The 16,139-nt window shown below is 27.3% G+C and overlaps 2 protein-coding genes across 2 annotated transcripts in view; one reads left to right on the forward strand and one right to left on the reverse strand.

Annotated features, from left to right (window-relative positions):
* The first annotated feature begins 6,402 nt into the window (after positions 1 to 6,402).
* On the forward strand, positions 6,403 to 7,447 carry LOC112683733 (tigger transposable element-derived protein 6-like). The gene is made up of 3 exons (XM_025554890.1): positions 6,403 to 6,511; positions 6,836 to 6,958; positions 7,140 to 7,447. Exons 1-3 carry the CDS (start codon positions 6,403 to 6,405, stop codon positions 7,445 to 7,447), a joined length of 540 nt encoding a protein of 179 aa, XP_025410675.1.
* A 43-nt stretch (positions 7,448 to 7,490) lies between these two features.
* LOC112683735 (juvenile hormone acid O-methyltransferase-like) overlaps positions 7,491 to 16,139 on the reverse strand; it is a 10,032-nt gene continuing 1,383 nt past the window's right edge. Inside the window, exon 4 of the mRNA XM_025554892.1 lies at positions 7,491 to 7,756. Coding sequence (XP_025410677.1) covers positions 7,491 to 7,756 — 266 coding nt within the window. The remainder of the gene's footprint in view (positions 7,757 to 16,139) is intronic.

The following is a 16,139-nucleotide window of genomic DNA, read 5'->3' on the forward strand; positions in this document are numbered from 1 at the left end:
TTCTATTATTACGTTATAATTTTATAACGCTTAACAAGTATTGGGTCACGCTAATTTTTTTAAAGTAAACATAGTCACCCTTCTTTAATTTTGCCAAGTCGAGCACTATCGTAATACTGACAAAAAGTTATAGAAAAGAAACATTGAATATATTAATAAATTAATTTTGGATTGAAAAAAAGGTTTGAAGAGGTAATACATAGTTTTTATGCATACATACACTTATATATATTTATTTTATTTTGAAAAATGAAAAAAAAAAATTGAGAAAATTACATAGAACATATTAGAAACGTTTGAATAATACATTTTGACAAAACGCTATAAATCAAAAAAAATCTCACTTGACTTAAGATTTTCGGTCTCTTTGATTTTACCTTCAAAAATGAAACTACAAATGGAAATAAACGTTAATTTTCTAGAATTTTAATTTAATAATTTAAAAAAAAGTGAATAAGTTTGTCTAGAATAATGTTTGCGGCAAATCTATATTAGATTTTAAATCCCTTATCACATCAATTGATCGCTGAAATTAGAAAACGTCTAAATCCTTATGTGGTATTTGTGAAGGACAGAGACAAAAAATGATAACTGGCAATTCTTTTAACCGTTAATCGACGAGATACAAACTTATCGGTATACTCGACGAGTTTGATGTAATAAGCGTTGCGCTCGTTACATATAAATTACTTATCGACGTATAACTTTTGTTGGTGATGTTCAGGCAGAGAGTATATTTGAGAATTGTAAGTAATAAGAAGACACAAGTTTTAAACTCGAATATCAGTTCGTGTTGTGAAACCGTACAGGGCTCCGCATTTATCAGCTTCCGATAGTCAAAGTCATTAGTGTGCATAACGGTTATTGAATACAAAACAATTTATTTTCACTTTAAAATAAGAATATACATTAGGGTGGTCCTTATTTATAAGGGAAATAAAAAAAATAATATTTTTAATAAGTTATTAAAAATAGTAATAATATTAATAATAACTTACCCATTCCATTCTGTTTATGACTATAAGTAAGTAATTTATATTATATTTAATAATGAGCACTTGACTTCTTCACGTGCCACATAAGGGTCGTTATGCCAAATTTTGAGTTCAATTTAAAAAATATTGCGCTTATAAAAAAATCTAGAAAACAATAATTATATATTTATATTATAATTAAAAACTTGAACATCAAATGAAAATGATAAAAAATATAATTTCTTAAGAAAACATTTTTAAGTACGTATATAGTTATAAAATTGTTACAGTATTATTTATAATATATACACAAATGATTTAAAAGCAATTCATATCCTCATGGCTACATTTCAAAGTTGGCTGTAATGCAAACAACATCACCATAAAACGTTAAACTATCCGAAGAAATGAATTTATTTTAAGTCAAAAAGTTTTCGATAACATAAAAGCATCTTTTAATCCGAATTATGTTCTAACTGTGCACTGGGATGGCAAAATATTACTCGCTATTACTAGTACAGATAATGTTGATCGTTTTTCTATTCTAGTAACTGGAGATGGAGTAAGTAAGCTTCTCAATATTCCAAAGCTTGAATCTGAAACTGGAGAAACAATGTCAAATGCTGTTATTGTGTCATTATTTTATTGGGGCATAACAAATCGCGTTCAATCATTACCATTTAACACAACAGACATCAATACAGGATAAATAAGGATAAATAAATGGAGCATGTAAATGAATCGAAGAAGAAATTGGTAGCAAATTATACCTCGCACGTTGTCATCATATATTAAAAAACTTTTAGGAGCTGTTTTTATTATGTGTTATAACAGTCTATCAATGTAGCCAAACATTATGATATTTCTAATATTTTAACAACAGTGGAAAAATATTATTTATAATATTGTTAAGTTTAAGTAGGACCCACTTCATTGGGACCCCCCTCCTCCTGAAATTTTACTCAATATTTTACAAATGTTTAAAATAATTATTTATTTTTAATACCAACTAAGGATGGGCAAAAACATCGAGTTTTTGGTCGATATATCGATGTTTCAACATTGATGATTTGTTTTCGGTTAATCGATTAAATATCGAGGTTTATGATCGAAATGTTTGAACTTAAACATCGATGTTTATGTTCGAAAAGTTCGAATACTTTTTTCAGTATACATTATACAGTTCTAATCAGGACTTGTAAGTTTATGCACTAAAAAAACTCATAAATAAGCATGCAATAATGCACTAATATTTCATCTAATATGCATTAAAAATCCTTAACTATACACGAAAAAAAAAACGTTTAAAGATTTTTTAAAATAATAAGAATTATCCATTTATATTTTTAAAAGTTATATTTTTTCTTCGGTTACATTTTGTTAAAATTATAATTAATGAACAAATGTTTCGACGAAAATAGATTGATTGCAATGGATACTTCAATTGGAGGAGAGTGGTAATGGTGCGCAATAACATTGTTTTCGTGGTACTGCTTTTAACTTATACAATTTAATGTCATTAAAAAAATAAAAATATTAAGATTTTATAAACAAGATTGGAATAGTAAATGAGAATGAATTCAAACATTTATTCATCTAATTTTTTTTTACTTCCACTAAAAACGATTTCACTGAATTTACATCAAATAATATGTGCTAATAAATAAAAAAAAAAAAAAACAACTATATGCCAAATATACCAATACACTATAAACTACTAAAATCATGCAAAAACATGTTCTATTAAACTTTAGATTTTTATTACCATTGTTATGAAACGAATTTTTATCTCAATTAGCATATTTTCCGATGTAGCCGATGTAGCAAAGAAAACATGCAAATGCATGTACTTACGAGCCCTGTTTATAAGTATTATGTTTTTAAAAAATATAAGTTAAACAATAGAATTTTAACTCTTAAATTTATTATTTAATCTGTATAGATAATAATGTGTGCAACAGATGGCAGCTCTAAATCAAAAAATAAATATTTTCGATGTTTTTAAACTTTGATATTCTTAAACATCAATGGCTTTTCACCGATACATCGAACATCGACGTTCAAACAATTTTACCCATCTCTAATACCAACATAAATGTTTTCAGTCAAAAATGACTTTAGCTCCAATTAATCATTGAATGTTTTTAGATATTTTTATAGCGTTTAATAATAATAATCACATACTTCTAACCAACGCGCGTATTATATAGAAATCTTACGTGACAAGATGTCAAAGTAATTTTTTTTATTTAATTTTATTATATTGTAATAAAAGAAAACTATCAAGTCTTATTTTTAACCAAAAATCAAAAGTCAAAATTTGAATTCAATAAAATATAATATATATATGTTTTGGACCCCCCTCCCCCCCGAAAAAAATTTCTAGTTACGGCCTTGGTGTACAGTATATATTTATGTCTTGTGTGTCCATACAAATGTAAAACATATTTATAAAGACTTTAGGGTCTTTTAAATAATATAAATTCCGGACATTTTAAAGAAAAAAAGAAATTAATTTCAAGTCTTAGAAGAAAGAATAACGAAATTTATAAGTGTATAGCTCCCTGAGCTCTATTTGCTCTATTAAACGATTTAAATTTAAATCATCTTGTGTACACATTTTTGAGATAACTGTAGCCTATTGGCTAAATAAATAATGAGTATAGAAACCATAATGGGTACCAGACATTTTGTAAATCAGACAATACCCGTAAAACCAGGGTACTCGAGTACTCGGATATCAAGAGCACTAGTTAACAGTGTCGCATTATCGCATTAGTGAATGTTTCTGTTGTACATAAAATTATCAAATTTATTAAAATAAAATAGTCAATATAATTATCGGGTACTTATGTTTTAACCCTGTTTTATAAAACTTTTGTTTATTTACATTAATTACGAAATAAATAATTCAACTTCCGATTACGATGTATATATATTTCGGTAAGTTTCCATGTATTTTTAATGTGCTGTAATCGGAAGTTTTCGTTCGCGATTGAGATGTTTTGTATTGGTGGATCCTGTGTATGCCCAGGATAAGTAAAATTTTCGTTTCACGTACTAGCGTTCACCGCAATTTATTCCGCCGAAATTGAAACAGCTTTGTGTAAATTGAGAATTTATAAGTAGTGCAGAATTCATGAGTTGCATATATGTAACAAGGTCGATTTATATACGTATTATACTATCCTTCTAATGTAGATACCGAAATTTAAAACATACCTTGTGTGCACCTTTTGAATTATAGTCAGCATTTATACAAGCAGTTTCCAAACTTAACTTTATTTCGGAATACTTTGGACAAAGGTATTGTCTATTCGTCAAAATTAAGTACTTCAGGAGTCTTAAAATAAAAAATGCCTTCACGGCTCACCTTTATAATTTCACGGCGCATTCTTTCGAAAACACTGGTTTAGACAATTTTTTATGCAAACAACTCTCAGCACACATTGTGTTGTACACGATAAAAAGTATTATTTTATTGTAATTTTTTATTATTAAAAACCTTTGGGTGGTATTATCGTCATTAGTGTTTCCAAATCCAGGTCAAGGCTTTGCACCCGAATAATTTTTTCGGGTTTCGGGTTTCGGGTGTTGAATATATTCGGGTGTTCAAACACCGCAATACAACATTTAAACAAACGTTTGGGTGTTAATAACCGTTATTATTCGTGTTAATATTGGTTATCACGGGTGTTTAGTAATCAAGGAAAAATATTACTTTGCGTTGGTGGAGGGGGGTGTGAAAGCTGAGCTCCCTCACTCCACTAATGAAATATTTATATTTTTTATTACCTACCTATGTTATAAAATATCAATTTCTTATACAACTGTACAACAGTTTTTTAGACCATCATTATGACAATGGTGTAATTACGATTTATTTTCGGGGAAGAGGGTGTTATTTTATATGTGGTTGAAGCTTATAAATTATAATATCTATTAAAATTAAAAATACTAACACTATGTCATACTCCTAGTTAGTGCGGGCATGCATATCGCATGCGACAAAAAACAAACTATTTTGTATTCTGCGTTTGTGTTTGTGGTGCGTGGACACACTAAAAACGCACTAGCTAGGACATAGTGTAATACAAAAATAATAATAATTTGTACTTATGAATGTTACGATGAAATTATTACACCAACAAAAATTGACAATTCACTCCATAGACATGTGTAGTACACACCATACACTGAACAAATACGAATAACGCGATCAACAATTTAGGTAATCATACGCGAGACAATTCTATTTCAGACTTACAGTATTGCATTAAATAACAACTCAGTTATTCGTAGAAGACCTATAACCTATTAAATTATAATAATACAAAATATCCACTTGGGATAATTTTAAAAATAGTATCCCAGTTGTTTACACTTAAACATTCAACATACAATACCATTTATGCAGACCTGTCAATATGATATATTGCTATTGTCTTTATTTAAATAAATTTAGATTAATTAACAATTTTGTATATTACAGTGGAGCCTGAATAAGTCGAAAACCTTGATAAGTCGAAAAGAATTCTGTTCCCTTGTGTAAACCTCGATTACTCGAAAAAATAACTAAAGATAATTCGAACATATTGTGTTCTGAATATTGACGGATGATGACGGATAGCTTTATAAACATTTGTAGAGTTGTTGAAGTACTCGACTTAGGAAAAATTTTCTAGTCGAGTTCGAGTACTCGATTCGACTCCACTAAAAAAAATTTTTTTACTCGTAAATACGAGTACTCGACTTGAATCGAGTACTTGACTTGAACCAAACACTCGAATTGAATCGAGTACTCGTTTCAGTGTTTCACTATATTATTTAAAAATAATTATAAAATGTTGAAATTACAAATAACTGAGAGAACCCAAATATAGTAACCTAAAAATCAATTGCTGCATGTATGAAAAATCGTTGAGAACAGATATACCGATTTGGGTGATTTTTTTTTGGTTGTGTTCGTAATTGTCAGGACTCCGGGTGAGATTTGTATGAAAAAAGTTTGTATTCGACTACTTGGCATTTGTCGAGTACTTTAATTTTTTTTAATATTCGGGAATTGTCTAATACTGAACTCTTTTTTCGAGTACTCGACTTTTTTTAAAACTCGGGTATTGTCTTGCACTCGACTTTTTTTTGAGTACTCGATATTTTTCAAGTACTCGAATTTTGAACTCGACTCGACTCGATCTAATTAAAACTCGACTTGACTCGACTCGACTTCAAAAAACCAATACTCGCCCAACACTAAAAATTCGTCTATACGTTCCGATGATTTTTTCTAATCGCGTTTATTGTGTTTATCATCGTATGTATAAACTAACCTCGGCACACAACAGTATTTTTCATTTATATCGGTATTACCAGTTGCAATCGATCGGTTACGCGTGTGCGGGGTCTATGTGCGGTAATGAATGTAAAAATGCCTCGTAATTTAAAAACGCTTACTATTGCAGAGAAACAAATGGTTTTTAAAGTAGTGAAAAGTGGAAGGAAGAAGAAGGAACTCGCCGAAGAATTTGGAATACCAGGTCCTCAATTAATATTTTTGAAGGGCCACATTAGGAATTTAAAAATGTTTCGCGGGCCATTAAAATTTTATGTACATATTTTCAACATATAATAGGACAATAGATATTATTTTAAAATTGGATGTAATGAAAACATTATTTATTTAATTTATTATTTGCTATTGTTTTTAAACATTAAGAACATAATTAATTATAAATATTATAAACATAGAAAGTTGTCGTAATATGTGTGTTTTTATTTTTTGTCTGCGTGCAGGATAAAATTTGTTCGCGGGCCGCCATTTGGTGACCCATGATATAAACCATGTGATATATTTAATGCAGACAAAACTGCACTTTTTTACAAATGTATGCCAGATAAAACTTTAACATTCAAAAATGAGAAACGTAACGGTAGTAAGCATAGCAAAGAACGACTCACACTATTATTGGCTGTTAACATGACTGGTACAGATAAACTGAAACCTTTAATAATAGGAAAATCGAAAAAACCTAGGTGTTAAATCTTTTTCCATTGGCTATACAGCAAATAAAAAGACATTGATGACTAGTGAATTGTTTACGGAATGGCTATTACGAATTGAAAAACAAATGAAAATACAAAAACGTAAAATTTTATTGTTTATAGACTATTGCTCGGCTCATAATATTATACCAACTTGTCAAGCTGTAAAAGTAAAATTTTTATCGCCAAATACCACTTCAAAATTGCAACCTTTGGATCAAGGAATTATTAAAACGTTCACAACACTGTATAAAAAAGAAATAGTAAGGAAAATTATAAGTGATATGGATGACGAAAAATCTACAGCAGTCGATATTCTTCAAGCTATGCGCATTGTTGATAAAATTTGGAGAAACGTAACAACGACAACAATCGTGAACTGCTTTAGATCGTGTGGATTTGTACTTGAAGCTGAGAAAGACGGCACTTAATACCTAATACGGATGACAGAAAATGGGCGCGGATAACAAATCGTTATGAAATCGCAGAAGAAACCTTTGATGATTTTGTTGAAATCGATAATGACGTTGTCGTTTCTGGTATTCTGACAAATGACGATATAACTGACTCCGTTCGTGGCACTGAAGATGTTGATGACGTCGAAGAAGCATCAACTGAGCCTGTGCATCGTGTTTCAATGAAGCAAGCAGTAGCAGCACTAATATTGCTAAGGACATTCACCGAACAATTAAGTAATGTGGATGATAAAGTGTATCCTGCTTTAATTGTAGTAAAAAATGCTATTGATAATAAAAAATCTCAAATTTTTAGTCAAAGTAAAATAACAAATTATCTATTATAAAGTTGCACCACATGTTTTATTTATTATATTTTTTTCGTGATGATTTTTTTTAAATTTAAATAACCTACATAATCACATTTTTTTTGCATTGTATTTAATACTACTTAAAAACTTTAATAAATACATACATTTTAAAAACTCTTTAAGTCGAATTTTTTTTCTAAAATCTTGGTAAGTCAAAACCTCGATAAGTCGAAAAAAATTGCATTTCACTTGAATTTCGACTTATCAAAGTTCTATTGTATTTGTGAAATTATTCGTGTGAATAATAATTTTACTATTAAACAACTAATGACAAAATTTAAATAACTACAAAAAATACATACAAAATGATATGTCACATAAAGATTGTAAAATAAAAAATAATTCGGGTTATATGGGTTTCGGGTGTTTGTTTTTTAAGGGTTTTTAGGGGTGTTACGGGCTCGGGTTAATTCGGGTGCAAAGCTCTGCTTTTGGTACATCTGCAATGAGTCCCAACTAGTTTTTAAACTCTTCTTGAATTTCAGTTTTTCGTTTTTATAATAAATCTTTATTTTCGATAGAAGATTTTCGATTTTTGTCGTCCTGGTCTGAAAATTACAACTGATATTTCAAAACACCCCTGGAGCCAATTTTCATTTTGTGTTCGGAATGTTTTATCTCGTCGGTTGGCATATGACCATCGATTTTTAAATTCAAATTTAAAGTAAGGTAACTTTTTTTAATTTTAATTTTTGATCATCTGAAAATGAATCTTTTTTCAGTAAATAATCATCAAGACAGTTTCATTTTTCATGGATCTCTCCTTCAAAACTTTTCTTAATACTAAATGAATGACCTATAGTCACAACATTCAGACCTGATGGTTCTAAATTTATAAATAAAATTATATATAATTTATGAAAGATAAAGATGTAGATAAAAATATTACCATGGTCTATTAACTTGTCCCTATATTATAATTATTCCTTTCGAAACAATCGCAATTAATCGCAGCTAATTTTTTTAATTTAGATACTTTTTTTATATAATATTATGTAAATTAATATACATAATAAATACATAATTTATATAAATAAATAAATAAATAAATGAGCTACGCATTCATATATTTATTTAAATATTTCTATAGAAAATATATATTGTTGAAGAAAACTCAACTATCTTAAAAAATGCGCTTTCTATATATATATATTAACTTCCATAGATACGTGGTTAACTCTTACTTTATTTTTTATTTTATCAACTGATTTACACGTATAATTATATATAAATATGCGGAGAACTCTGATAATAATATGAATAATATGGAGCTGTGTTGGGCCATGAATGTAGAAAGAAGACCACAACTGTAGGTTTTGTCTCAGTTTTCCATACGTACTCGTATAACATAATAAATATAAGTTAAGTAATTCAAACGTGCTCTTAGTTTTTTATTTTGCAGTAAAAATACCTCCTATTGTTAAACATCAAGGGTAGAATATTATATACGTTTGGTTGGTAGGTTTTTTTGCGATGTCTAAGTTTTTAAGCACGTTATGAGTTTTTTAAATTATAATTTCATTGTATTTCACATACTCCTAACTAGATTAAAGATTAAAATATCGTTCAAAAACTTACGAAAAGGCATAGATAATGTTCTTTCTTTTATGTTTTAATATTGTTTAGTTTACTTTAATATTTAAACTGACGTAACATTTTAATTATCGAATAAGCTTATTTCCTTGACAAAAGTATGCATAACGATCTAAAATATTAAATAAGATTCGACAACGTATTATCCGAAGAATTCCAAGTTGTAACCGGTTTAAAGAAATGTGACAATTTTTCACCACTACAGGTTATTATTTCACTGGAGATAGTTATACGGAGTATACAGAGAGATAACTGTGGTACTGTCATCAGCAAAACCAAGATTAGTATCTTAGGTTTTTGCAAACGTTTCAGCCAGAGATTGACGTTTTATAATTGTATGTGTTAAAACTGTAAAAGTTTTAGAGAATTTAGTTACCGAATATTGAAAATATGATATTTTAGCAAGATGTTTCTAGAAGTAATAAAAATTCAATTTTAATTAAGTCTAAGATTTCGAAATTCTAGATTCATGGATTCAAGGTGTAGTAATATAGAAAAAGGATAAAATATAAGATTAACTTAAAGAGTTCTAAAAGTGAATTTCTTTAATTCTTACCTTTATTTCACTTCTTGTACAACATATAGATTTTGAGTTGACAAATATTTTAAAATAATTAAACGCACTTAGAAATATTTAAAATTTAGATACGATTGACAAATCTCGTCAATACTCCGCAGGCGTTCAAATGAAAACGTGTTGATTCCCTTCATATGGTGACCAGTAGCCGATCGATCTATTGCTGGCGAGACAGGCCTATTTATGCTCTTTGGAGTATTGACAAGATTGCCCTTCTTACCGTCATTTATTGATAGTTATTATAATTGTTTTACAATTTCAGAAAATGTCCTAATATTAATAATGTAATATTTATGGTGTTATCTTTTGACATTTGTGTGATGTTAGCCGAAATCAATTAGGAATATGGAGGTTATTTTGATATAAATGAAATGTGTTTATTAAATAATGATAATGTAACTATCCGATAGTTTATTGATGCCGTTTTAGATGATTATTTATTTTTGATAGAGTTGTTTAATTTAAATTTATTGTAATTTAATTTAAATGACAAAAGATATTAATATATAGTTAAAATTAATTTAATTTACTAATTACTAATACTAATATACATATGAGTAATATCACTAATGTTATGTTTTACAATATTATAACAAAGGTTTATCATTAAGTTAAGGATAGGTGATAAAATAGTTAAATCATATTTGGAGTAGGTCCTACTAAATGACAATAGTTGCATTTATCAACAGTAAAATAATAAATATTTTATACAGTAACACAATACTTGACAACCATTTAAATAAATTACATATATACGTATATAATATTAACAATTGTCTGTTTGGTTGTAAGGATTAATTATTAAACATGTTTAAAAGATTTAATTTATAACGCATTTTTATATCTTGTGATAACTGATAAGGAATATCTTTCAACCACTTGGATTTGTTGTCTCTAGACGTTTGTCAGTAGTAGGTAAGAATTATTATTTGTACGCTCCAATTATTTTTTATACTTTTGTGGAAATATGCATTTATTATATAGTGGATTGAAGTATTTTAATTATTGCACAATAATATTTAATGTAATTATTTTATAATATTGATTTAAAAAAAAAACTATAAAAAACAACCGACGAACACTATATTGGCACGATGATGACAAGCCGACTGCACGCTGCACGAGAAACACCTTTCCTTGACTTCTCCGTTGAAGTTTATCTACGCTGCACCGATGATATTGTAATCACGATATGATATAATAATAACATTAATATTAGCACGTAACCAAATCTTATAATTAATACATTAATTACTCCTTCGTGAAACTGTCAGTAGATGACAGATACGTTATTTTAATTTTTAACACTCGACATAATTGTGATTTTTCAATATGAGGGAGCATTGAATAATACTATATTTCAAATTATTACATTTTGAATATATTTAAATGTTATCCTTAACTGCATGTACAGTGAAAGAAATAAAAGTCAAAGTGGTTTTTTCTGTAATTGAAATTTGTATTTCGATCATTTGCGATTTTGATGCTATATATTCAACTTGTAAAAAATACCTTTCATGTTCCTTTGGCGGCATAACTTGGTACATTTCATCAACATACTTAAATGTATCTAGAAAATATATAAAGTTATTTTATTATACATTTAAAAATTGTCATGTTAATTAAATTTTATTTATCGATCTAGTAGAGCTTAGGATTTGTATACGTATAGACCAAGGAAATTATTTGAAGTTGCTACACTTTGCTGGATATTTTTTAAATTTTTCTTTAAACAAATTTGAGATGCTAACTTTCTTATAGCATAAAATATTAGGTTTAAATATAAGTAAGTATATACATTCTAATATTTTATATTTTAAGTATATATATACTTATATATGTATACTTGTGTTCAAGTATTACGTCAGCAAATTTTACATTTTTACTCCAACCCATATCATCATTATTTAGATAATGACTACCCCTCCTATTATAAGTCAACGTTTTCATAGACTGCCCCTATATTTTTTTATATTCATTAATAAAATATAATTTTTCAATTATCAAAATGAATATCTGAATTTCTTAATAATAATTAATATTTTATTTAAAGAGATTTAATAATATAATTTGTCGGGTGGCACTGCTAAGTACTTCCCCATTCTATATATTTTTTAATGTTATTTTAGATTTTCATTTGTCAATGATTTGTTAAACACTGTGAAGGATTTTCAATAAGTGTAGGTCTGGATTTCTCATGTCACAAATATATGGATATTATGTAAACTTCAAATTTTCTGTTGTGGTGGAAATCCCTTTAGGATGGACAAGTGGGAGAGGATACATGATTAGTTATATTTACACCACAAATCGAAAATAATTCGAAAATAAAATAAATTGTCTATTTTAAGTAATTTCGTAGATCAAATACGTAACATTGAGTGCGCTGACGTAATATAAATTGAACAAATACTTAATTTAGTCAATGCAACTTAAATGATAAATTAAACAATGACTATATTTATTTTTAGACTAAATTTTATTTTAATTTGTATTGTTTTATATGAAAAAATAATTTTTATGTGTATAAGATTGTGGTTTTTTAATTTTATTTGATAAACTATTTATACCATATAAAAATTTCATTTTAATTTTTAGTAAAAGATAAAAATATACATAGTTCAATGTACGATCCGAATTCTTAAGTCAATCAAGCAATTAATAATGCTTTAAATGTAAAGTTTAAACGTGACACTCACAATGTGGCAAACGTGTTACGAATTATATGTATACCAACCAGGGGTATATTTAGACTTACTTATTGTGATGGGGTAAGGGGGTGACTCAAATTTTCTTTTTAATTTATGCTCAAAATTTACAAGTAAAATTATTGATAATATTTAAATCAAGTGAATCCTTAATATTTGTATTTTTTTTTTTTTTATCTAATGCCGGATCCATTTAGAATCGACTTTTGTGTAGTTCTTTTTTAAAACCTGTCAGTGTTTTGAACAGGGCTTAAATCAAAATAATTTATATTGTTTACCGTTATGGAACATTTGAACGTTATAAGCAATTGAGTGTTTAACGATATAAATAATTTAAACGTTATTCAATTTAAGACTTTAAAGTTATACAAAATAACGAAGCAGGGCAAGTTAATGATATTTTTTAACTCAGTTAAGTTAATTTAATTGAGTTCATGTACAATTAAGTTAATGTACATGAGAATTACATCAATTAAGTTAAAAAATATCGTTAATTTAACTTAACTTCAATTAATAGGTTAAGTTAATTACAAAAAAAAAAAAAAAAATTAAATTAAGTGATATATATATATATATATATATATAAACAATTTACAACAGATCTTATTCAACATTAACGATAATGAAAACGCAGAAAAATCTTATTAGACTCTAATTAGAGTAGAAAAATATAAATTTCTTTATTAAAATTATTTTTAAGCACGCAAATGTCAAATTAATGGTAATTTACGTATTGCTTATTTTTATTCATTTTTTATACAAATCACATATGATAAATATAATTAAAAAAAAGTATTCTTTTTAATGTTTAATAACAGTATGAAAATTGAAAAAAATTACTCCAGCTGAATGTATAACTTTAAAATTATACCGGTAATAAATATAGTTAAAATATATATAATATATACATATACAATAAATATAGTTGATACAAAAAAACATTTAATAAAAATATATAATAATATTTAATTTTATTAAAATCTAATAATATGATTACCACACACGAGCCTCCTATTTTGTAGTTGCGGCACTTATTACTCGTATGTGAATTATACCATGTAAATGTAATATTGTTTAGATTATAGCCAAATCAATGGACTTTTTACTATATTTTTATATAACGTTATGTGTATAGTTATAGGTAAGAATGATTCAGAAGCTGTAACTTTATAAAGATTCCAATAAAACTAAATATTTAAATTATGAAATAAAAAATGAAAGTTATATGTCAATTAATTATTATATGACCATAAACCAATTGTATTCTTTATTTGATATATGAAATTATGGTGAGTGCCAAAAAAACCAAAAAAATTTAAAATAGCCAGTGGGTGCCAATTTAATAGCTAATCAAGGGGGGGTACTTAATGTTTCATCAAAATTGCTACTGTAAACATCATTATTATTATACATATTTTTTAATATATTAAAATAACATTTTATTTTATTAGTATATGCCATTACGGCAACATATGTTAAATACTGCAACATGTTCCTAATAAATTATTTAATTACTAACACCAAAATGTTTGTGAATTATTGTCTACTTGACGCCTCCATGATTTCTTGATCTACTTACGCAAATCAACTGTGAGGTTCTCGTCATTGTTCAATCAAGTTTGCGTTTCATCCGTCATTTGTGATGTCTTCCGTTACTGTTGGCCATTTATTCGTTCTACCATCTTCGCGCTAGTATTTTTCGTGTTGTAAGTCTTAGTTGTAAGTCGTGGCCTGATTGTTTAATTTTAGTGTTTTATCCGATTAGACGTGAGCTTTGTGGTCATTGCACCTGACCGATTTAATTACAAAGACCTCCATCCCGATAACTAAACTCTATTTCCTGTTCTACCGGGAATAACTAAATTGATCCCGTTCCTTTTTGGCACCGCCGAACGTTATCGGTCCATCGCTTACATCGAGTTAACTACCTACAAAAAGTACAGCGTTTAAAATTGTAAAATTGCCTATACGTATCATATTAGACACCCACCACATTATTATTTTTATTTTTATTTTTGCAATATTTTTTTTGTGTTGTGTCATTGTGACTGATTCTTCGATATTCGTTTCAGCCCAAATAAATATCAAACTTATTTAATAATATTATAGATTATGGAATAATTCTAATAATAATAGAGTACAAAAATTATTAAGAATTATTTAGTCTATGATAATATGTACTTATTTTTGTAATAATGATTTACGGCTACTTTTCAATGGTAATGTAATTCATGGGTGATACGGCTATTTTTACTCAATGATCTGAAGATGGTTGTATACTATTCCCGAGATCGGTGGGACCCTAATTAATAGTTAATACTGATATAAAATAGTATTATCTCATCTGAAAATTCTTCGTAATTTTTATTTTTATATTTTTCCAAATTCCATAAACTTGTTATGGAATGCGGTATTTTACAAAAATATTTTTCTGGTCTTGAAAATCAAAATTAACTTGAAAAAATAAAAAATAATTAAAAAAAAATTACGTTAATTTCAAGTTAATTTGCAAGGAAAAGAGTTAAGTTAATAAGTTAAAATTAACTTATTAACTCGTTAATGCCCAGGCTCTCAAATTTAAACGTTTATAATATTTTCCGTTTACCGTTATTGATAATTAAAACATTATGAACAATTTAGCGTTTTACGTTTAGCGTTTTGCATAATTTCAATTAGTGTAAAATTTGAAACGTTTTCAAATGTAGTATTTAGCAATTAATACTATGTAAAATAACATTACATACTTTAAATATTATACTGTACCAATTACCTTTAAAGATATTTTTTCTTTGTAATTCGTATAACTCTTAATTTATAAATGAAGCAATCATATTTATTGTACAACAAAAATAAAATGCACATACCACGAAAAATATGTATTTTTTTTCTGATTTTGATTTCGGTTTCGGATGACGGTATTTGTTTTTACAATTTCGTTTTTGGTTTCGAATATTGGTATTTAGTTTTTAAGATTTCGATTTTGATTTTGATTACCGTTATTGATTTTATTCGTTTTTGATTTCGGTTCTGAATACTGTTATTGATTTTTTTCGTTTTTGATTTCAGTTTTGAATACTGTTATTGATTTCGTTTTATATATCGATTTGGTTTTTAACAGTATTCAAAAACGGTATCAAATACCGGTTTCAAGCCCTGATTTATTGTCAATTTATAACTTATGTATGGTGTATTACTAATGTTTCATCGGTGTTTATCGAAAATATTTTTGATGAGGCTACACGGGTTTCGCACTAACAATATCCGACGTAATTTCAGAAAATATATTTATAAATTATAATTGGTAATGCTTATTTATATTTTATTAGTTGATACATTTATTGCTGTTTTAAACATCCTTTTATATTTATTTTATTTCGATTGACTATTTAAGTAATTTAAGTCAGTTTTACAAAAATAAC

The sequence above is a fragment of the Sipha flava genome, unplaced genomic scaffold (genome assembly GCF_003268045.1).
Source record: "Sipha flava isolate LNK unplaced genomic scaffold, YSA_version1 233_pilon_pilon, whole genome shotgun sequence".
Classification (NCBI taxonomy): Eukaryota; Metazoa; Arthropoda; class Insecta; order Hemiptera; family Aphididae; genus Sipha; species Sipha flava.

Bases quoted from the DNA above. Each gene is read 5' to 3' on its own strand.
- LOC112683733 (XM_025554890.1), top strand. From the start codon at position 6,403: ATGCCTCGTAATTTAAAAACGCTTACTATTGCAGAGAAACAAATGGTT. The intron at 6,512-6,835 runs GTCCTCAATTAA...TATTTAATGCAG, and splicing joins CGAAGAATTTGGAATACCAG to ACAAAACTGCACTTTTTTAC. The intron at 6,959-7,139 runs GTACAGATAAAC...TATTGTTTATAG, and splicing joins ATTGGCTGTTAACATGACTG to ACTATTGCTCGGCTCATAAT.